Here is a 22,394-nt window from a genome sequence, read left to right as displayed (position 1 = left end):
TATTATACCCAGCAAAACTATCCTTCAAAAAACCAGATGAGAAATAAAATATTTCCCAAGTAAGCAAAAATTGAGGTAATTCATTATAATTAGATTATCCCTGTAGGACATGCCTAAGGGAGTCCTACCTGTGGAATAAAAGGATGGTTTACACCCTCAGGGAAGCACATGAAAGTATAAAACCCTCTGGCGGAGCAGACACGCAAATGAGAAGAGAAGGGACTCGAATGCTGCTGCCTTCAAGGAAGTCACTGCACATGTAGAGACACATACTGGCTAAAGTGAAGGGAGAGGAAAGGATACTCCACACAAACAGAAACCAAAAAGCAAGAGTCACGAGACTTACATTAGAAAAAATAGCTGTAAGTCAAAACCTGTGAAAAGAGACAAATGGAAGGACAGTTGTACAGATAAAAAGATCAATTTAACCAGATGATATAATGATCCTAAATGTCACGCATCCAACATTGGAGCAAGAAAAGCTTCATCTTTCGCTGTTGCCCCCCTTCTAATAAAATAATTTTGTGTAAAATTTGTATTAAATCTAAAGGCTGCATTTAAGGATAGGAAGGCGGTTACGTTTGCTGAAGGCCACAGGTTCCCCAACCCTGCACGGCTACGACTTCCAAAACACAGGCAACAAGAACACAAACAGAAAAATGGCACTATATTCAACTAAAAAGCTTCCACACAGCAAAGAAACGATAAACAGAGTGAAGAGACAAGCTGTAGAGTGGGAGAAAATACTTGCAAACTATTCATCTAGCGAGGGACTAATGTCCAGAACTACAAGGCACTCCACTCAACTCCTGTAATCCCAGCACTTTGAGTGGCCAAGGCAGGAAGAGACAGAAACCTCTAATGACAATGAAGGCCAGGAGTTTGAGATTAGCCTGGGCAAAACAGTGAGACCCTGTCACTACAAAAAATAAAAATATTTACAGGTGGTCGTTCCAGCCTCCTGTCATTGCAGCTACTCAGGAGGCTGCATCAGAAGGATCGTTTGAGCCCAGCAGTTCAAGGCTATTGTGAGCTATGATCATACCACTGCACTAAATCTAGCCTGGGTGACAGAGTTAGTCCCTATCTCAAAAAAAGAAAAGAAAAGAAACATAAAAAGTGCCTCAAGGATATGAATAGACATTTCGCAAAATTTGACATACAAATGAACATAAGGTACGTGAAAAACTGCTCAACATCACTAATCACCAGGAAAATGCAAATAAAAACTACAGTGACATGTCATCTCACCCTGGTTAGAAAGTTTTAAAAATAACTAATGCTGCTGAGGATTCAGAGAAGGGGAAATTCATGTACACCGTTGGGAGTGTAAATTAGCATAGCCGTTAGGGGAGCCATGTGCAGCTTTCTGGAAGTAGAGCCACCACGTGGTCCAGCAGTCCAGCTACTACCCTGAAGGATGCGTGCACCCCACGTTTACTGCGGCTCTATTCACAATAGTCAAGATCCAGGATCAGTCTAAGTATCCACTAATCCATGGACAAATAAAATGGGACACACATACACAATGCAATCCTATTTAGCCTAAGAAAGAATAAAGTTCTGACATTTGCAGCAACATGGATGGAACTGGAGGTCATCATGTTACACGAAATAAAAGAGCCCCAAAAAGGCAAACAGAGACAGATGAGACTATGTTAAACTAAAAAGCTTCTAGAACCTTCCGTGTTCCACCTCTTACGTGGGAGCTAGCGAAGTTAGTAGAAGCTAACAGTTAACAGTTAACAGAAGCTGGAAAGGCAGGTGAGGGGATGAAAAGAGGTTGGTTAATGGGCACAAAGGTAGAGTTAGAGAAAAGGATTAAGTTCCAGTGCTCGGTAGCACAGTGGGGTGAATACAGTTAACAATATATTGTGTATTTCAAAGTAGCTAGAAAATAGGAAATGTTTCCAACACAAAGAAATGATGAATGTTTGAGTGATAAATGCCCTAAATACCCTACTTTGAGTATACATGTATCAAAATTTCACATGTACAAAAATTCAATGTGTACAATTGTCATTTATCAATGAAAAAAATGTTTAGACTGTCATTGGCTTCCAACTGCCTGTAGCAGCTATTTGCAACCTTTCCCCCTTTACACAAGCAGGTGGTGGGTGATAGATGCTGTTCACTGAGCAGCTCCATTCACGTCCACCGCCACACCCAGGACCACTTGGAGATTCAGGCACGCGAGCTGTGACTCTGTCTCTCTCTCCACCTCCAGGAGGCATGTTATAGTGCACGTTAATGAGAATGGCTTTCTCGTCGACTCTGATATATTTCAAAAGAAAATTATTCCCCAACTCTGTGCTTTACTGCTGCTAATAAAGTACTTGCAACACGCTTCAAAAGTGATCCTAGTAGAGGTGAAGACACCACAGCTGCAACTGCATTCTCTTTGCTAGACGCAGACTCCCTGGTGTGCTGTCCATTTTCCGGTCTCAGTCTAAGCCACATCTCAGGGCCTGCTCGTCCTGTCCCCAGGCCCCCCAGCTCCACCTGGCATATACAGATATCCTCATTGCTGACAGATACCAACACACACTCTACAGCTGAAAGCATCCTCACTTTCCTTCTGCTTGACTGAAATACGCTCGGCCCACTTTATACTTGAATAAGCCCTCTTTACACTTAGTGAAAACACTAAGGTTTGTTCCTCTGGAAGACCTTCGGGGTAGACCATATCCCTTTCTACTCCAGCTCAAGTCTCTGGGAGGATTGGGGGTCCTATCCTGCATCCCTACACGACCTTGTGTCGTAAGTATTTGATTCCTTTTCCCCTCATCTTCTGTTATTATATCCCTGCCCAATTATATCCTTATTACATCCCTTTCTTGACCAAGGCCAGAAACTGTTTTATTTCTCTGTGTTCCCTGCATCTAGCATAGTGCCTTACATAAGAAAATATACTTAGAAAAAAAAATTTTGAAGATTCTTCAGCAAAGGTTGTAGGCAGAACTGATTGAGGCATCCTATTGACTGTGATGATTTGTTCATTTTTGTCAAGAAAAGAATAAATGTGCAAAGGCCAAAATATTTTGTGTGAAAGGCACTTTTTCCCCCTTGCACAGTTGATGGAATTATTTGAAAGCGCTCTTTCTCACGCCAGCGTGCTCGCAGCCATGAGGTTCCCTCTCTTCATTCTGTCGTTAACGCCTGTCTGAGGATTTCCCTGGATGGGCCACATCCTCCAGGATGCGGGGATGGGAAAGGAGACTCTGTTTCACAGCATTTGAGAGGGAAGGAGATATTGACCCTGGTACAAGAGCTTCGCAGTGACCTAATTAACTCCAATCCCCTATTTGTATACACATGTGCATCATGCCTCTTTATTCATGAGCGTGTTTATAAAACATTAACACAAATTAACCCCTCCCCCATTCTCTGAAGATAAATGCATATTCTGATCAGAAATAAGAATAACTTGGAAATAGGCTCGGCGCCTATAGCTCAACCGGCTAAGGCGCCAGCCACGTACACCTAAGGTGGCGGGTTCGAATCCCCAGCCCGGACCCGCCAAACAACAATGACGGCTGCAACCAAAAAATAGCCGGGCGTTGTGGCGGGCGCCTGTGGTCCCAGCTACTTGGGAGGTGGAGGCAGGAGACTCGCTTGAGCCCAGGAGTTGGAGGTTGCTGTGAGCTGTAATGCCACGGCACTCTACCCAGGGGGACAGCTTGAGGCTCTGTCTCAAAAAAAAAAAAAAAAAAAAAGAATAACTTGGAAATAATCCAGCCACAGAGTTTCTGTAATTTTTCCTTCTCCCATTTAAGGAAACAAAGATATCTAGGAAGAGGAAGAGTCTCACTTCTCAGACACACCGAGGTCAGGAGACGTGAATTTGGTATCTTAGACAGCTCCTTGTACACGGGACAGCTGAGGAATGGCTCATCAGGGGGACTACTGGGTATGGAACGTCCAGAATTCATTCAAGAGCTGGGTAGATCTAGAGATCAGGAAGAAGGACGGAAGGGGGGAGATACCCAGGGTGACAGGCGCCTCAGCCATGCTTGCTGTTTATTGAACCACATTTAAAAGCTTTGTATTAAAGCGATGCCACCCATGTTGTCATAGTTTCCAAAGATTTTAAAGTAAGAATCTTGTCAAAGAGAAGGCTGCCTGAAATGTTCTCTTCACTGACTTCAGGGTTAGCTGGTTTACAGGCATCCCATCAACAGGAAAAGAGCACTGGCAGCCCTGGGGCAAGCCCAGGCCACTCGCTGGGTTCCTGAGCGTAGGAGCTGCGGCACATGCGTGAGGCGTGGAGCATGCAGGGCACGGCTCGATCCTCTCTTCTGTTTATTTGCATCCAGTGATGTTACCTGCATGAGCTTCTTGTAACTATTATAAATCCTCATGCGGCCGTCTTTCCTTTTCACGCTAACTGTATGGCTTTACCTTTTAGATTTCCACGTAGAAGAGGCCCTGGACTGGCCTGGCGTGTACTTGTTACCAGGCCAGGTCTCGGGGGTGGCTCTGGACCTTAACAATAACCTGGTGATTTTCCACAGAGGTGACCATGTCTGGGATGGCAAGTAAGTAATTTTGTTTTCTTTCAAGAGTAAATGAAAATTAAAATAGCATATACATGTTTTCATTAAACTAAGACTAATCATGAGAAAATTATAAAGGTTCTTTTAAACTTGGTATGTATGAGCCAAACATATTCGTCCTTTTAATGCATAATTGTAATAAGTAGAGAGGAAATCTTGTGCATTTTAAAGCAAAGTAGTTTCACGGACTAGTTTACGGAAAGAAGGTGGTAACAGTCTGTGATTCTGCCCACTAACCTTTCTGCTCCCTCATCCCTGAAGCTATGTTACAGGTAGTTCAGCTCCTGAAAAATTTCAAGACTTCAAAGAAAGTCTTTGTGAGTGATTAACTCAGAAAGGTCCCTGGTTGACTATAATAGAGCACTTTGTTATTTTGTTGTCCTGGGAATAGAACTATTTTAAGGCAGTTGGACACTCCGTGGCAGTGATAACAGCCTCCTGGACCTTGGGGTTGCATTGTGTGCAGAAATACTAACTTTTACTTTATTATCAAATTTGAGTAATAAAAGCATCAAAGACATAAGAACGGCCCCAGGACTGTCTAACACCCCTGCTTTCCCCTGTGTTTCCATTTTCAGCCTTTCATTTCATTCAAGAAAATGATGGTCGTGTTCATTCTCCTTCACTACCTTCTTAGAGGGCTTGTTAGTCAAAATATCTTAACGTCTATTGTTTCCTGCTAGTCCATCGCCATTGTAAATGTTTACGTATATTACCTCACAACAGGCATTGTTCCATGTGTAGCCATCATGACTCACATTTGACAGGTGAACCGCGAGAAGTTAGGTACATTGTGCCCAAAGGTTCACGGTTTGCAAGTGGCGAGGCCGGGCTCCAGCCGCTTTCCATGTGAGTCTGGGGTTGGCTGCTGAACCATGGTAGTTGAATTGTGCTCTGAAGTTCAGCAGACTATTTCGGTTCCCCCAAATACTGAATATCCTTTATTCATGGATTGCATTACCAACTCACATGTGAAGGTGCATGTTACATCTGTTCTCAGGTGAGACCAAGAGATCATCTTTCACGCATGTAACTGTAGGGTCACATCTGGAAAATCGAATCTACATGGTTTTCCTGTTGTCAGAGATGGTGGTTAAAGTCATGTTGAACCTGCTTCATCACATACGTGTCTATGTCGCTTTCTTTGTGCAGTAGAGGATGGAATTTAATCTACATTTCAAAATACATAGGTGGCTTTGTTACTGTTCACTTGTCCTTTCCAGTTGTCAGCCTTGAAAATGAAATCTGAGAAAGATGAGTTTGGAGTTCAAAACAAACAACGGAACTCAGCGTTCCCCTGGTCCATCTCTGTTACACCGTCTCACAGTCATCCCTGAACATCTTAGGGACTTTAACAGGGGCTTTAAAAAGCAAACCGTTACTGCTCACTGTCGCACAGTCCTCATCTTAATGAACATCGCTGCATTTTCTGCCTGGGTTTCCAGCCACATTTTACCAGATGAGAACTTTACAGCATCATTTTCTGTGTTGATACTGTTTCTGCCGGCTACAGCTCCCTTGGCTACAGTCCAGTTTTCCATTTTAATACGATATTCCAAGTAAACAGCAGAGCCTGGGACCAGTCAAGGCCAGCGCAGGCAGGAGGTGACACTGGACTGTGGCTCACGTACGGCAGGGGGGTTGAGGAACTACTTTCTCCCGTGTGTAGCTTCCATCCTGATAATCGGAGTCCTGAGGAAGTAGATTCCAGTCTCTCTGCCGAAGCCCTGGGGTGTTTGTTCTGAGAATGACAGAAACAAAGGGTGCTGTTGAAAATGCCAGACTTCTTCAGAGCAGCCCGCTGGTTTCCTCACTGAATCTCTGACCCTCCCGTCTCCTCCTCCTCTTCCCCCACCTGTGAGAGCGGTCCTCACTCTCTTCCCTTCCCTCTTCCCGGGGCTGCCTGTTGCCTCCTGGCAGCCTTTGCAGCCTGTGGTTGTGAGAAAATTATTTTCTGGGTTTATTATTCATAGAGAGAATTAAAGGTAGATTACTCTGTTGTTTTGTAGGAAAACAGATTCAAATTTGTTGAAAGAACGAATGAGATTCTGGCTCTGTTCTTTGGTTATATGTGACCATCCTTCCTACATGGACTAGTCACATCATACAAATTGAAAACAGTGTATATTTTTTCTTCTCCATCACTGAAAACCCACATATTGTACAAAGAAAGTGACAGCGCCTTCCTGAAGAATTTGTGAGGTGCCAGTGAGGGACAAAAACGTTACTTGTTAGGTGGCCATCCCGTTCCTGCTGTTTGAGCAGGGCGATGAGAAATCTGGATTAATTTTCTTTGCAGTCTTTGCCATCCTGATGGTATTTTTCAGGCTCAAAAATTGTAGGTTCTATAAAACCAGACCTTGTTCTAAATCAAACCTAAGCATTCTATATCCCATAATTTTTAAGAGGTGACTATTCTTTAATTATATTACTTGGAGTTAATAATATTCCCTAATTCATACCTAGTACCGTGTCTTTGCACCGGTTGGGTTTATAAGTTCTATCACTCCTCATTCCCACCTCCCAGCCATGATCAGCCTTTACTCTTTTATTTGACCCTGCTGGATGAACACGGCAACCAAGACGATAATAAGAATGATAAACCATTAAATCTGGAAAGATAACAGTCACTCCCTGTATCAATTTGATTTCCATTTTCCTCCCTTACCTCAATATTGTACTTAAGAAGCTTCCTCTAGCTGAGGCAGGAAATGCCTATTGCCCGCAGGGTTTAATGAAACTTTAAAGAGCCTGTTGTCTGCCCTGGTGTTCGGGCAGCATGGCGGCTGGAGTGCTTGAACTTTTCTATGCTAAGAAAATCTGTAGATGTGAAACTTGCCATCAAATTACGGGGCCTGGCTAGATGTTAGAAAGCTCTTCATTGTTTTAAACATAAACCCAAGTCCTTGAACTTCACTCTCATGGTGGAATAATGCAGGATGAAAGGATGAATTGACTGCCATTTATCTCCATGCTGGTTGTTTGCAAATTTGAAGGAATTCTTAGATTCTGCAGACCGGATGTCCCCCAAGCCTCCAACCAACGTGGCTACTTTCATCTGGAAGCACTCAAGTCTTTGATCTCTACGTGCCCCCAAAATGTGACATATGATATGATCAGTGATGGGATTACTTCCTTTCATGTGTATTTTAGATAACTATTTGTATAAAAAATTTGTATTCAATTTTTTTAGCAGCTATATCACCATGTCACCCTATGCAGAATTTCTAATCTAAAATCTCCAAATCTGTGGTATGAAATTGTGCTGATATTTTTGCTGGAAACATGCACTTATGCAATGCTTTTAAAATATTGACTTTAGGACTTTCTTCCAATTATGTTACACTACATTAGATTTAGCACTGTTTCCATTTACAGATATTATTTTAATCTTAATTAACCAGAGAACGAGCTTTCCCTCCCAGGCTTGTGTCTACATGACAAGCGTGCTTTTTATATCTTAGTAAATGTTGTTTGTAAAATGTGACTGGCTGAGTGGATGCTTCTGCAAGTTTTGTTTATAGAGAACTTCTGGGAATCTTCTCCTCTCAACTCCCCCCCCCCCCCCCGTATGGGTCACAGACCAGCTCTTTATCAATGTTTTGTGGCATATTGCCAAGGGTATTATTTCAGAAAACGATCTGCTTCCTAACTTACAGAAAAATGTGTTTGGATTTGCCTCATTCGTTGTCTGGAAGTTCAGTTAAGGGATGTGTTTGGGGTTCTGGTTCTGCATCTGTGGCTCCTTTCAGGGCTTTGATTTAATTAGGTCTGAAGGGCAGAGCTCAACGTGAGTGAGTCTGCACCTTCCTACCCTGAGCAAACTGTCAGGCGTCCCCAGGAGGGGGCCTCACTTCCGGCCTTCTCTCTCAACTGCGTTTTACACTTTGCTGGAGCCATTTTCTTCAAGTTTATGGTACTGTCCTTCCATCTCTTCTCCTACACGTTGAATTTGATAACTTTGATAACTGGTGGGAGATTATCCAGTTTAATGGGTCAGTCCAACCCTAGTACAACAAAACCACACCTTTTTGAAGACAGGAGAACTGATTTTGAATCCTGGTTACCATTTCCAAGCTTTGAGACCTTTGCCAAGACATTTGAATGAACTCCCTGACTCTCAGTTCCCTTGTCTAAAACATGAGGGTTGAGTAACTGCCTGCCTCATGCTGTCAACTGACAAGGTGCACTTTGCTAAGCGACTCACCCTGTGGCCTCCTAACTCAGCAGAACCCTGAGGGCCTGGGGGCCACTTGCTCCATTTCTCCTTCTTTCCATCCCAATTTGTGGTGTCTCTAGTTCTGGCCCATCAGGGTACTAAATAGTCATAGTGGGGTTGTTGAGGTTTTTTGTTTTTTTTTTTTTGTCTGACTCCCTTTTTGCTCCTCATGGGAATTTTCTGCAACGTGTATACTTCAGAAGTAAGGGTTTGATTTAGTATCCGTATTCCATTTCGAGCCTCGGGCCTTTGTATGTTTTTTCTTTTCTGACACTGAAGCTGCATTCCTCTTATTTTCTCCCCGGAAACCTATTTTTCTCCATCTTAACGGATATAATTACAACATGATATTTGGTGCCTTTCTTCAGTTGCTATTATTTATTTTGCATTCCTTAATTTTGATTGACGGCACAGGAGTTTATTTCCTCCATCAGGTAAGCTTTTTCTTGGGTGTGAATATAGCAAAGCGTTTCTCCCCAGCCTTATCTAACTTGTTTCATTAGTTGCTAATGTGCAAAATCATTAATGGGGAATTTCAACAGCTGAAATAAAGAACAGATGAATTCAGGCCCACAGGCCACCCTTAGGTCTTTTTAGCTGAGTGCTTTTCCAGGGAAGGAAAGAAAAATCACCAGTGCTCCAGGCACGGTGTGAAATGTGTGAGGTATTATTACATCCTGAAAAAGTTAAATGTGCTTGAAATAAAGACCTCTCTGCAGCAAATAAGGCACACAGGCTGCTTTCCAACACCAAGAAGCTGTCTGCTATAGCAACCGTGTATCAGCTCTATAATCCAACATCCATTTGTGAACTATTCCAGGGTTACGTGTCCCTGAACTACAGAGAGTTTATAAACTGCTTCATTTGGCAGGTGTAAGGTATGTGCATGTGTGTGATTTTCTCGTTGAAGAAAAGACGTCAATTTCTTTTATTATAGGGGCCAGCTGTTAGTCCCAGGAGCTCCAGCCATCCCAAGTGAAAGGATGAGGGCCAGTCAAGCAGTCAGTCGCGTAATCGAATGTCCCTTGGTGCTGCCGGTTTAAACATATAAGCATCTGTTAAAGGATATCACTCAGATTTTAAGGGAGTGGTCTGGCCTGTTGTGTTGTGGTTAATCCCCTTACAGCTATATTATTCCTACAAATTCTACATTGTTCTTTATTGTTTTTGTTTACAGTACTAAAGTAAATTAATATGTTTAAATGATGGTAATGGAGTGTTTTAATTTTTTTTGTTGTTGTTGTTTTTTTTTTTTTGAAGAGAGAGTCTCACTTTGTCACCCTCAGTAGAGTACTGTGGCATCACAGCTCACAGCAACCTCCAGCTCTTGGACTTAGGTGATCTTGCCTCAGCTTCCTGAGGTGCCCACCATAACTCCCGGCTATTTTTTTTTTGTTCTTGTTGCAGTTTGGCCAGGCAGGGTTTGAACCCACCACCCTCAGTATATGGGGCCAGCGCCCTACTCACTGAGCCACAGGTGCCACCCAAATGTTTTAATTTTGAAGTTTGGTTTGTGATGTTTTGTTTGCTTTGTGTTATTTTTTTCTTTGTCTTAAGGGTGGTAGTTGGATGAATAGATTCCTTGTCTTGTAATTTATTTCAGCAATTAAAGAACTTGCCTAATCAGGGAAATCCTTAATGGATACAGTGGAAATAAAGAGTAATAATGTGACTAATAATCATAAAGCTATGGAAAAGTGGCTAGTCTTAAACAACACGTAAACAACCCTCTCTTTGTACACACGGATGATGTGAATATAGTTTATAGTAGCAAATGGAACCTGGAACGTTCCAAACCATGAGTTGTTACCTTGTGATAGGATACTGGGAAAGATATCTGGATAAGTTGGGAGAACTGATTTTCTTGTGGATCAAATTTTTTCTTATAAAAATCTGATTTGTTTACTGTCTTATTCAGTTTTTGTTACTTTTTTCAAATTCCTTCACTTGCTATTTCACAATTCTCTGTTGCAACACCAAGACGTAGGTAGGGAAATAGAAGTAGATGATCCTCAAATGAATTAATTTTGCTATTTACCACCACCACGGAAACTTGGAATTTCTAGATTATGAGCATAAATACGCCTAAATTATGTTTGCGACAGTAAATATCAATTACTCAAATAACATTTTTTTTCTACAGTTAAAGGTGGGACAGAACAGTGCCACTGATAGATAACGTCTTTCCGTCACCTACAACATTTCTGGCCTATGACTCTAAGTTTACATGGCTGCCAAAGAGTAGTTTAATCTACAGTTTACATCTTAAAATACTTGTCTGGAAAAATAAGATGGAGTGATAAGCAATGCTTCAGGTTACAGAAGTTCACTGGATGCTCCTTGGTGGGGGGGAATCTCTTTTCTACTTTCTCTCCATCAATAAATTATGGGAATATTACTTCCTAACTTAGTATGACCAGAAATTAAGGACTGATAATGAATATTTACATTAATAACAAGACAGATAAAAGGAGCAGTTATCTTACAGAATCACCACAACCCATTCTTAGAAAAGCTGGGTGGGGCCAGAGTGACTCAGGCCCATAGTCCCAGCACTCTGGCAGGGGCAGAAGGATGGATTGACCTCAGAAATTTGAGACAGCCTGAGCAAGAGTTTGATCCTGTCTCTACTAAAAATAGGAAAAACTAGATAGGCATTCTGGAGGACTGAATAGTCCCAGCTACTAGGGAGGCTGAGGCAGGAGGATCACCTGAGCCCAGGAGTTTGAGGTTGCAGTGATCAAGGCTGAGACACTCTAGCCCAGGAAATAAACTGTAAGAACAAACAAAAATTTTAAGAAATTTTTAAAAAAGGAAAGGGAAATCTCAATTTCATCAGTAGAGATTATAAAAGTCAATATCTTAGTAAATCTATATATTGGAGAATGGAGAAACTAGGTAAAGTATACACAGAATTTTTATTACTTCTTACAACTATGTGTAACTCTACAAGTATCTCAATTAAAATTTCTATTTAAAAAAGGAGAAAGAAAGGTCATAACTCCTCACAGTCAGGGGAAGCATAATTTTCACATATTTAGATCACCATGGTGCCTTTGCAAATCACCGAAATGTTCCTGGATAATGAGGAATGTGAGACTTAGACCTTAAGAGAGAAAATGAGTGAAGAAATGGAAGCCTTCAATATATGAATGTGAAATTTACAGTATGATGAGTCTGGGATGTGCTCAACTACAGTTACTCAATAGCACAGTCGAATTGGGGAAACAATTAAAATCGGTGGCTGAGTCCAGTACCTTTGCTTTCCAGAGAAATCGTTATGGTATTTTTAGTAAAGAAGTTGGCATTGGAGTTAGAGTTTCAGAGGTCAGATAAGCCCTTTACTGTTTCAAAGTATCAAGGGAGAGTGTGTTTGCCTTTTTGAGTCTCCCACTATTTCACAATACCATGAATCTTACACTGCTCTCTAATTAAATTTCACATTTCAGTTTAATAATGATTTCATGAATATCTTAGAAAATCTGTCTTGTTAGCTACTCTCATTTCATAAATTTGTGTGGTTTTTTTTTCTTCTAGATACTACTCTGTGGTTTTAACTACCCATGACAGCATCTATAAACAGCATTACTTAAGTTTAGATTGCCAAAGCTGAGGCAATATTTTATGTCCAGTTGAATGCATCATTAATTAGAACCACTGCGGGGACTTACTGTTACCTGTCAGGAAAAAATATACCCACAAGATTATAACAGTCAAGAAACTCACATAATTGCGTGATATATATTTTCAATAGCAAAAGAATGCAATTAAAAAATTTTGCTCTCAGCCAGATGCAGTGGCTCATGCCTGTAATCCCAGCACTCTGGGAGGCCAAGGCAGGCGGATTGCGTAAGTTCAGGAGTTCAAGACCAGCCTGAGCAAGAAGGCAACCCTGTCACTACTGAATAGAAACACTAGCTGGGCACTGTGGCAGGTGCCTGTAGTCCCAGCTACTTTTGAGAGGCTTAAGTTGCTGTGAGCTGTGACTCCACATCCCTCCACCCAGGGTGAGAGAGTAAGACTGTCTCAAAATAAATAAAAATAAATAAATAAACAAACAAAAATGTTTCCCTCCTACTGGGACTCTACATAAGTTTAATAAAAATGTCCTCCAGCTAATCAATGGATGAGTGACAGGTTTGAGCAGTCTGTTCCCTTCCCAAATTGCAGCTATATCTCAACAAATATTTAATGTTTTTCAGATTCTCCTACTGCTTATACAGTTAAACTACAAAAGGATTAATAATTTTTTTCACAGCCTTGCCTGAAATTCTACTTTACAGAAATATTCAAGATCATCTATTGATCCATACACACACACCTGTATGTACATACGTTGATATTTTATATCTGTTCACACACAACTCACCTGTCTACCGATCCAGTCTTTTGTGAAAATATAAGTCGGTTGCTAGGTGCCTCATACATTTGTTTCTGTGTAAGTTTATATTAGAAGAGTTTATCTTTGTCATTTATCTACATCAACACATAATTTCCAAGGTAGGAAATGAAATAAGAACAATGTCTGTTGTAATTGCCAATATAAGGGAAAAAAATTACTAATAACTTTGGTAGAAACAGAAATTTAAAAACTATGGAGAAAGAACGTATGTGCCTCTGGTGTTTTATAACAACCGACCAGGTGCTGAGTTAAAGAGCAGAAATTGCCACAGTCATATAAATTTCTAACTTAATTACTCTGTAGTTATTCATTTTGTGCTGATAGAAAGCTGTGATACAGAAAAACTTTCATGTTTCTAAGCACATTTTTGTTTTGAGAGTAAATTCTGCTTTGTGCTTTGAACTATTTTGGTCATTCTGTTTTCTGTCCTCAAGGCGCATGTGTTGTACTTGTGGCCATTACAATGACAAGCCTATTTTTGATACTGTTCTTCCAGCCCTTATTATCAGAACTGAGAAAGTTAAAGGAAGTTATACTTTCTTTTGTAATTTGAACGAAAATATTTGTTTAATTACTGTATGATATTTTGAAGAGCTTTTTAAAACTGTAGGCATGTTGAGAGTTCTTGGTCAGTGTTTCTCAAACCCGCAAGTGTGTGGGAACCACCGAGGGGTCCAGGGACATGCAGGTGCGGCAGGTCCCGCCTGCCTTCCCGGCAAGGCCGAGGCCACTGCTCCGCTGACGGCTCTGAGGAGCGTTCTCTGCAGGTTTCTGGGATAGACTGCAATGGGGAAGCATGGGGGCCAGAGTGAGGTCAGATAGATTTGAATTCTTTTGATTCTGCATTTAGAACCTCAGTGTATTTCTCAAGTTTGTTGGAGTTTTCGATAGTTATACTTTCCATTCTAATGCATTTTATTTAGCTCTTTTGACAGCAAGTTTGTTTACCAGCAAAGAGGACTTGGACCAATTGAAGAAGACACCATCCTTGTCGTAGACCCAAATACAGCTACAGTGATCCAGTCCAGTGGCAAAAACCTGTGAGTTGTTATGAGGGCCTGTACTGCATAGATGAGTATAAAGTATCTCTTGGGGTCTCGGAAGAGTAGCCACAGGGCTGCACGTAAGAAACCATGTGATTTATTGGGCCACCCTTTCATTTTCTAAATAGATGGTTTTAAACCTTGACTGATTATTAGAATCAATTGGGAAGCTTAAAAAAAAAAAAACTAGATTCATATATCTGTTGGCAATCTGTATGTCTTCTTTTGAGAAATTTCTATTCAGGTTTCATTTCAATACTGCTGAAAGAATAGGTTTCAAATGTTCTCACAAAAAAATAAGAATTTGAGGTGATGGCTGTATTAATTAGCTCATTTAATCATGCCATGTTGTATGCCTACCTCCTAACATACGTCATACCCCATAAATATATACAATTATAATTTGTCCATTTACAGTTTCAAAATTAGGTTCAGACTCAACTAGGGGTATGTGTAGCACGCTTGAAGCTTCCTTGGTTGTTCCAGTGTGTAGTAAAGCTCAAAGGAGCCATTGATATACATAGCTAATGAGGTGAGTTGCTGGTCAGGAAAATCTGATGATTAAAAGAAAATTCTTCAGCAGGAAAATTCTTCAGCATAACCAAACTCATCACGTAATCACCATTAAGAAAAAGGGCTTCAGTCCCCCTCACAAAGTGAAGACTAAACAAATGTCATTTTTAGCATTCCTTAGTACGCATGTGTAATTTGGCCTTGAAAGCTGCTGATTAGTCTTATTTCTAGATGGAATTTGGCAACCAAAAAAAAAAGCTGGCTGCTGTTCATGGTCACTGAAAGAAGGGGCATCCACTTACAGAGCTCCTCGGCCACTGTGACCTGGCAGGGCAGGAACCGTGCCCCACTCCATCTGCCGAGGCGAGGGAGGGCCAGCTTTGGAAAGCAGGGACGCAGCCTCTGTGGAGATGGGGGAATGAGGCTGGGAATACTTTCCACAGCACTCTCAGGTGATGCATCGGGGGCACGTTCCACTGCCAGCCCCACTGCTCCATGTCTGGACTTGCGGCAGTGGCTCTCTGCATTCACCAGAAGCATGCTTATTCCAGAAAGGGGTGAGGGGGCAGGCAGAGACACCATGCTAAATCCACCCTGCCTTCCCATGGGGTGTTTGCTTGAAAGTAAATCATGACCCTCACCTTCAGTTGCCAAAACAGTGATCTAGTTCAGTTCATTAGTCAAGATCAGAGTATTACAGTCTTGGCTCGTGGGGAAAAAAATAATGTCTGTGCTGCCAACACCATCCTAAGGCGAGACGCTGACAGACAGAGCTTCTGATTGTCAGATGCCATTGAACCAACAACCTTGGTGAGTTGTGCTGTGTCCAGCTTCCTCAGCCAGGTCGTCCAGGTGGACCTGCTGCAGGGGCTAACTATCCCTCACTACCATCCAGCTCCCCACGTCCCTTAGCTCGGGTGTCCACAGCACAAATTTCTTCAAAGTTGTTTTGGGGTGTTATTTCCTTTAGTTGGCACTCCTTACATTTGAGTGCGTGCATTTACTAGTATATATTAACACAATATTACATTTCCTTGTAGTAGTATATTTTAACTATTCAAACTACATAAATCATTTGCTCTTCTCGGGACAATTTGTTTTATGCACATTTCTAAGATTTTAATGTTTATGATCTTAGGACCTGTTTTTAAACTGATGTCATTTGTATTTTTCACTCGAATATTTCACACTTTATAATAAATATTTATAATTTTTATATAAGCTTAACTACTGCTTAAGATTGATGACAAGGAGGTCTATATTATAGCAGGCATTTTTATTAATAATTAATTTTTTTCTTTCCTATCTTAATACAAGATTCATTTATCAATTTATGAATTATATTCTCTTTATGGATTAATTAGAAAAATCCCCTTGTGTATGCTTTGGGAATAATATGTATTTTACACAATTATTTTTATGTTACAGGTTTTACCTGCCACATGGCTTGAGCGTAGATAAAGATGGAAATTATTGGGTCACAGACGTGGCTCTCCATCAGGTAATCTTCCATTCAGCAGTATTCAAATAGAGGCTAATAGTTATCCTTCCAATGAACTCTGCAGTTGTAGGAGGTTTTAGATTTTTTTTGTTTTGTTTTGGTTTGGTTTCCTGTGACTCAGTAATTTTATAAAATAAAAATGAAAAGTCCACATCTTGGTTCTGGCTGCTGTAGCAAAGTATACCAACCGGGTGGATTACAGACACCAGAAGTTCATTTATCACGGTTCTGGAGTCTGAAAGTTCAAGGCCAGGGTGGCAGCATGGTGAGCCCTGGTGAGGGCCCTCTCTGGGTTTATACTGCCCACTTGTAGTTGTATCTTCATGTTGTGGGGAGAGAGAAGCGGGTAGGGAGAGAGAGAGAGAGAGAAGGGGGTGGAGAGAGAGAAGAGGGTGGAGAGAGAGAAGGGGGTGGGGAGAGAGAAGGGGGTGGAGAGAGAGAAAAGGGTGGGGAGAGAGAGAGAGAAGTGGGTGGGGAGAGAGAGAGAAGGGGGTGGGGAAAGAGAGAGAGAGAGAAGTGGGTAGGGAGAGAGAGAGAGAAGGGGGGGGGGCTCTTGTGTCTCTTCTAAGGCACTGATCCCATTTGTGATGATCACGAGTCCTGAATACCCGCCTTCCTAATACCATCATTGGGGTTAGGATGTCAGCTTGCGAATATGGAAGGGAGACACATTTCGTCCGTAACAATCAACCTCCTGAATTTTTCTTTTAGAACTCAGTGCTAGGAAAAGCTAACACGTAAGTCCCCTGGCCACTCTTCTCCCTCATGCTGGCAGGAAGCTTAAGGCCAGATGTGAAGCTTCACTATAATGAAGCCTCTTTAGCTTTCTAAATTAGCTTTTATTACCTCTGTCCTAAAAGGTGTAAGTGGTGGTGCCCAGAGAAGGGGCCACAGCAGAGATGTTCAGGCCAGGTTTATGGAAAGGGGAGGGTTACCTGCCTGGGCAGTGCAAAGGTGGTGTCTGTGCCCACTCTGGGGCAGTTAGAGACCCTGTTTACGTGGGGTCATGGGACGTTGGCAAATGTCACAGCTTGCCCAGCAGGTTAGAGTCCTTTGGTGCGAACTGATGGGACTAACCAGATCCTTTGTGTCTTTGTCTTAGGAGGAGAGAAGGAGGAGGAGGGGAAAGGTTCTTGTGTGGCTGTGTTAGGCCCCCCAATATGTCCCTAGGCCTTTTCTCTGTGTTATCACTTATATTTTATATTTTCTTTACTAAGCTATTTCAATCTTCTACAAATTGTAGGTTTCTAGTAAATAAATATTTATATATAAAAAATCAAATTTTTGTTCAATTAAGAAAGAGGTTATATTTTATTCACAAAATAGTCACAAGATTTCTCCCCAAAATAGAAGCTTATCAAGTTTAATGCCCTTGTCATGAATATGATATTATTCATAAAGGTAAAAACTAGAATTCAAAAGACACATGAGTCACTAAGTTGTTCTTTCAACAGTTGCCCATGTGTTCTTTGAAGATCGTTGTAATATTAGCTAAAAAAAAGGGACAAAAAGGGATATGGGTGGATGGAGCAGGGGTCCCTGTACTGATCTCCATTCACTGCTAACTCACTGGTGCTCTTGAGTGAACCACTTAATCCCACAGGCCTCAATTATCAAGTGAAGGAATCAGATCAGATGATTTCTGGGGTTCCATCAAGTTATCTTGAAGTATCTTATTTTAAGTAAGTCTCTGGGAACTTCATTCCAGTTGCTGGTGAGAATGGCCTTAGTCACGTGTGTGCGTGTGTCAGTACTAAACAAGAACAGTAGGTAAGACTTTTGTTCCTTCTCAAAAAGGTGTTCAAACTGGACCCAAACAGCAAGGGAGGCCCTGCACTGACCTTGGGGAGGAGCATGCAGCCAGGGAGTGACCAGAGCCACTTCTGCCAGCCCACCGACGTGGCCGTGGACCCGGACACTGGTGCTGTCTACGTATCAGACGGCTACTGCAACAGTCGGATTGTGCAGTTTTCACCCCAGGGGAAGTTCGTCACACAGTGGGGAGAAGGTACCAATGAGACATTTTCTTTTTTGAGACAGTCTCACTCTGTTGCCCAGGCTAGAGTACGGGGCATCATCATAGCTCACTGCAACCTCAAACTCCTGGCTCAAGGGATCCTCCTGCTTTAGCCTCCTGAGTAGTTGGGACTACAGGTGTGCACCACCACATCCAGATGATTTTTCTATTACTTTTGTAGAGCCCATCTTGCTCTGGGTCAGGCTGGTTTCAAATTCCTCACCTCAAGCAATCCTCCCCCCCATGCATCGCAGATTGCTAGGATTATAGACGGGTGGGAGCCACCTCCCTGGCTTGAGTCCTCACCTCTCATTGTAACTGTTGGCCAGTATCACCAGGAACGAGACTGCGGCAGCCCTTCCACATTCTGTGTGTTGTATTCGTCCCCTAGGGCCCCTGTATGCGTCTAGGTGGTTTAGTCACACGTACATGCACACACGCGTCTTATAAAAGAAAAGAATGCTTCCACCAAAACACCTTCTCCTAATAGGGAGAAAATCTATGTGTGTATGACTAAGAAATAGTATAGAATGAACTTATAAACTTCTCTGCCTTATTTTTCCCCTGGTTTCAGATATTTGATGGTTTGCTTTCATGAATTTGGAAAAATAAAAAACTACGGAGGAGTCATGGGAGATTTTGTAATTTGTGTAGCTGAGGTTTTCCCTTTGTTCTGTAGAGTCTTCAGGGAGCAACCCCAGGCCAGGCCAGCTCAGTGTCCCTCACAGCCTGGCCCTTGTGCCTCCTCTGGGCCAGCTCTGTGTGGCAGACAGGGAGCATGGTCGGATCCAGTGCTTCAACACGGACACCAAAGAATTTGTGAGAGAGATTAAGCATCCGTCATTTGGAAGAAACGTATTTGCAATTTCATACATACCAGGTATTCACCTGAATGTCGGTGGTGTTCTTTTGTCTTCCTGTAATCTGTCCTTAAATGTTTTTTTTGTTTTGTATTTCATGTGCTCTCTCTATAAGCTTTCTTATTAAGGAGTTGAAGATGCATTCTGTATCAGATCTTAAGGGACGTTACGTCTGTCAGTGCACAGTGGATCAAAGAACTCAAAGAATTTAACAGTTGCTTGTAATGGTGTAAAAAAAATTCTCATACATTGATTTTCACTTTTCTTTAATTATGATCATCTGCCCTAGTTATTAAATGATTAATATTATGTCTTCATACATCACGAACAGATAGTATGTATGATAGATTCAGTTTTCAAAATATTTCTCTTTTTCCTTTTTAAAAGACTAGTTAGCAGGTGGCACCTGTGGCTCAAAGGAGTAGGGTGCCGGCCCCATATGCTGGAGGTGGTGGGTTCAAACCCAGCCCCAGCCAAAAGCTGCAAAAAAAAAAAAACTAGTTAGCAACTTAAAAAAATATGTAAAACAATGTGAAGATTATTTTTAAATACCAGGAAAAATAACCAATAAAATCTTTATTTTCTTCTTATTTTTAGAATAGATTTTCTTGACCTTACAAAAATTTAAAAAATAATTCAGACTTAGAAAATAATGTATACATAATTCATATTAAAAAATAACTTTGCATAGTATTTCTTTAAATAATGAATACTGAAAGTACATTTAACTTCTAAAATTTATATTCAAATTTTATAATTTTTGAAAAGTTTGCTTTTAATTGACAAACAATAATTGCATACATGTTTGGGGCACATAGAGTGTCATGCTTTGAGATATGTTTAAAATGCAGCATGACTAACTCACGTACTTTTTTTTGTGGTGAAAAAATTTTGAATGTACTCCGTTTACAGTTTTGAAATGTCCTACGTTGTTATTCATTACAGTTATCACCCTGGCCATAATGGAATGAAACTAGAGATTAGTAACAGGCGGAGTTTGGGGAAATTCACAATGAAAGGGCACAATATATTTCACTAAAATTACCTCTGGCTGTATTAAGGCAGCACTGACTGTGGTCGTCCCTATGAGCAGCAAATATTTACGCTTCTGATGCTATCAACGTGGCACATAGCTGCTGTGGTCCCCAGTTTATTAGACTGTAAACTCAAAGGACTCGAATGACTGAACGGGGCAAGTTTAGCTTCCTTAAGGCCTAAGGAGAAGGATGAGTTACTCAGAAAGGCCAAGGACAGAGAATAGGGCAGGTGGGTTTCACCACATATGTAAAGGAAATTTTCTCAGGACCATTTGTTTAATATCGGGGGATCAAATTCATAGTAAAAAAGAAATAAATCAGTGATAAGAAGAAGAATACCAGGAGAGAATGAGAAGAAAGCTGTTTAGAACCAGAATCTAAGCAAAAGGCAGTTCTCACTCTAATATTTCACGGTAGTAAGTGGTGTTTATGGTGTTGATTTTTTTTTCTCACTGTGATAGCCTAAAAAAATACTGTAATCCTTAAAGAGTGATGAAAATCTTCAACAGCGGCTCAGTGTTGTTATGTTTTATTACGTTTTAATTCTTTGAAAACATAACACATAATTATTTATTTAACATAATTTAACATAATGTTAAATTAATATTATTAATATTATGTTAAACATAAACATATTTAACATAATTATTTATTTAACAAAAAAATCATCATTTCCACAGATAAACAGTACTTCCCCAACCAATATCATTTTACTACAAAGAGTATTCATGGGATTAAAATTTAAAAGGCGGTCTAACTTTTTTTCGTTAGGGAAAAACGTCTTCCATAATCTGAAATATGCATCTCCCATTATCAGATTCCACTGGTTTAAAATCAGATTGTTCTGTTTACATGGTAACTTCATCTACTTTCACTGCATATTTTTTTCTGATTTAAAAGATCTGATATTCCCAAATTACTGGCCAAATAACCTGATTTTCCACAATACCAGCTTAGGACCGCATGACATCTGACCTGGGTCCCTGTGTCCTCCTGATTCCCACCGCCTTTCTCGGCTCCTGATATTCCTGATACAAGGAAGTTAGTCCTCTACCCTGTTGGGTCCTGATTTGATTACTCAGGGGTAGACATTTGCTAAGTATTTTGTTTTCTACTTTGGTTGCCAACGGTAGGGAGCAGGTTGACCTTAAATTTGTTGTTCGTATGACATACACACGGATATAGAAAGTCCAGTCTTATCCATATTTTACACAAGCCCCCCCCCCCCGGACGTGTCATTGCAGGCTTGCTCTTTGCAGTGAATGGGAAACCTTACTTTGAGGGTGAAGAACCCCTGCAGGGGTTTGTGATGAACTTCTCCAGCGGGGAAATTATAGACGTCTTCAAGCCAGTGCGCAAGGTATACTCCTATTCATTGCCTAGGTTTTAATTTTTATAAGAATAAAACTAAAACATGAGTCTTAGCCTTCAACCTGTACTTGAGTAACTGAAGAAGACACTTTCAGGAGAGGGGCTAAGTTTCTTGGCCGGGTTGCTGGGACTATTCTGTTAGGATTTTTTTAGAGTGAACATCCTTGTCTGTTCCTAGATGAACTTCTTTAGATACAAATTAATACTGTATGCAGTTTGAAGGTTCTTAGTCGGCGTTGCGTACATAGATGGGTGGTCTATAAATTCACTATAGTTGGAATGCCAAAGGGTAGCAATAATAATGTGAAAAGTACTTTCACAGTTCTCTTAGGCCCGACAGAAATCTTCTTTGCTTTTTTAATTCTGTGACTATACTGAGCAACGAGATTTAAAAATTTAAATTTCCTGGAATTTATTCAAGTTTTCAAGATTTGGTTTAACTTAGAGACCAATGTCTGGTTTTGGCTTCACGGATGTTTTGCCATTGTTTATTTTAACGTGCATCTTCCAAACCCGTGACTGTGTTCAGCAGACTCTCTCTGCAATGAGAGTGCCAGACTGATCAGAGCATCCACACACACTGATCAGTGTGCTTGGGCACAGCAGTCTTAGAAAGCTCAGCTTGCTAAAATGCTGCAAATAAGGGCAATTTTTCAAAACATGTAAAAACCTATTGGGCTTACTTGAATCAGAATGCAACTATCATTGGACCAAGTTTCACCTCAATATTTGTAAATCTTATCTTATTTATTAAGATATTGGCACGAGCCAAATACACCAGGGCTGGTGGGTTTAAGCCCAGCCTGGGCCTGCTAAAGAATGACAACTACAATAAAAAAAAAAAAAAGCTGGGCTATTGTGGCAGGCACCTGTAG

The 22,394-nt window shown here is 41.0% G+C and overlaps 1 protein-coding gene across 3 annotated transcripts in view; it reads left to right on the top strand.

Annotated features, from left to right (window-relative positions):
* Window positions 1-22,394, top strand: part of PAM (peptidylglycine alpha-amidating monooxygenase) — a 149,315-nt gene that overhangs the window by 113,349 nt on the left and 13,572 nt on the right. For all 3 annotated transcript variants that reach the window (XM_003788932.2, XM_003788933.2, XM_012804625.2), the window contains 6 exons: window positions 4,409-4,538; window positions 14,101-14,217; window positions 16,162-16,234; window positions 18,032-18,242; window positions 18,931-19,131; window positions 21,393-21,508. In XM_003788932.2, coding sequence (XP_003788980.1) covers window positions 4,409-4,538; window positions 14,101-14,217; window positions 16,162-16,234; window positions 18,032-18,242; window positions 18,931-19,131; window positions 21,393-21,508 — 848 coding nt within the window. The remainder of the gene's footprint in view (window positions 1-4,408; window positions 4,539-14,100; window positions 14,218-16,161; window positions 16,235-18,031; window positions 18,243-18,930; window positions 19,132-21,392; window positions 21,509-22,394) is intronic.

Source organism: Otolemur garnettii, unplaced genomic scaffold (genome assembly GCF_000181295.1).
Source record: "Otolemur garnettii isolate 467f Iridium unplaced genomic scaffold, OtoGar3 scaffold00030, whole genome shotgun sequence".
Classification (NCBI taxonomy): domain Eukaryota; kingdom Metazoa; phylum Chordata; class Mammalia; order Primates; family Galagidae; genus Otolemur; species Otolemur garnettii.
This window is presented reverse-complemented; position numbering and strand designations above follow the sequence as displayed.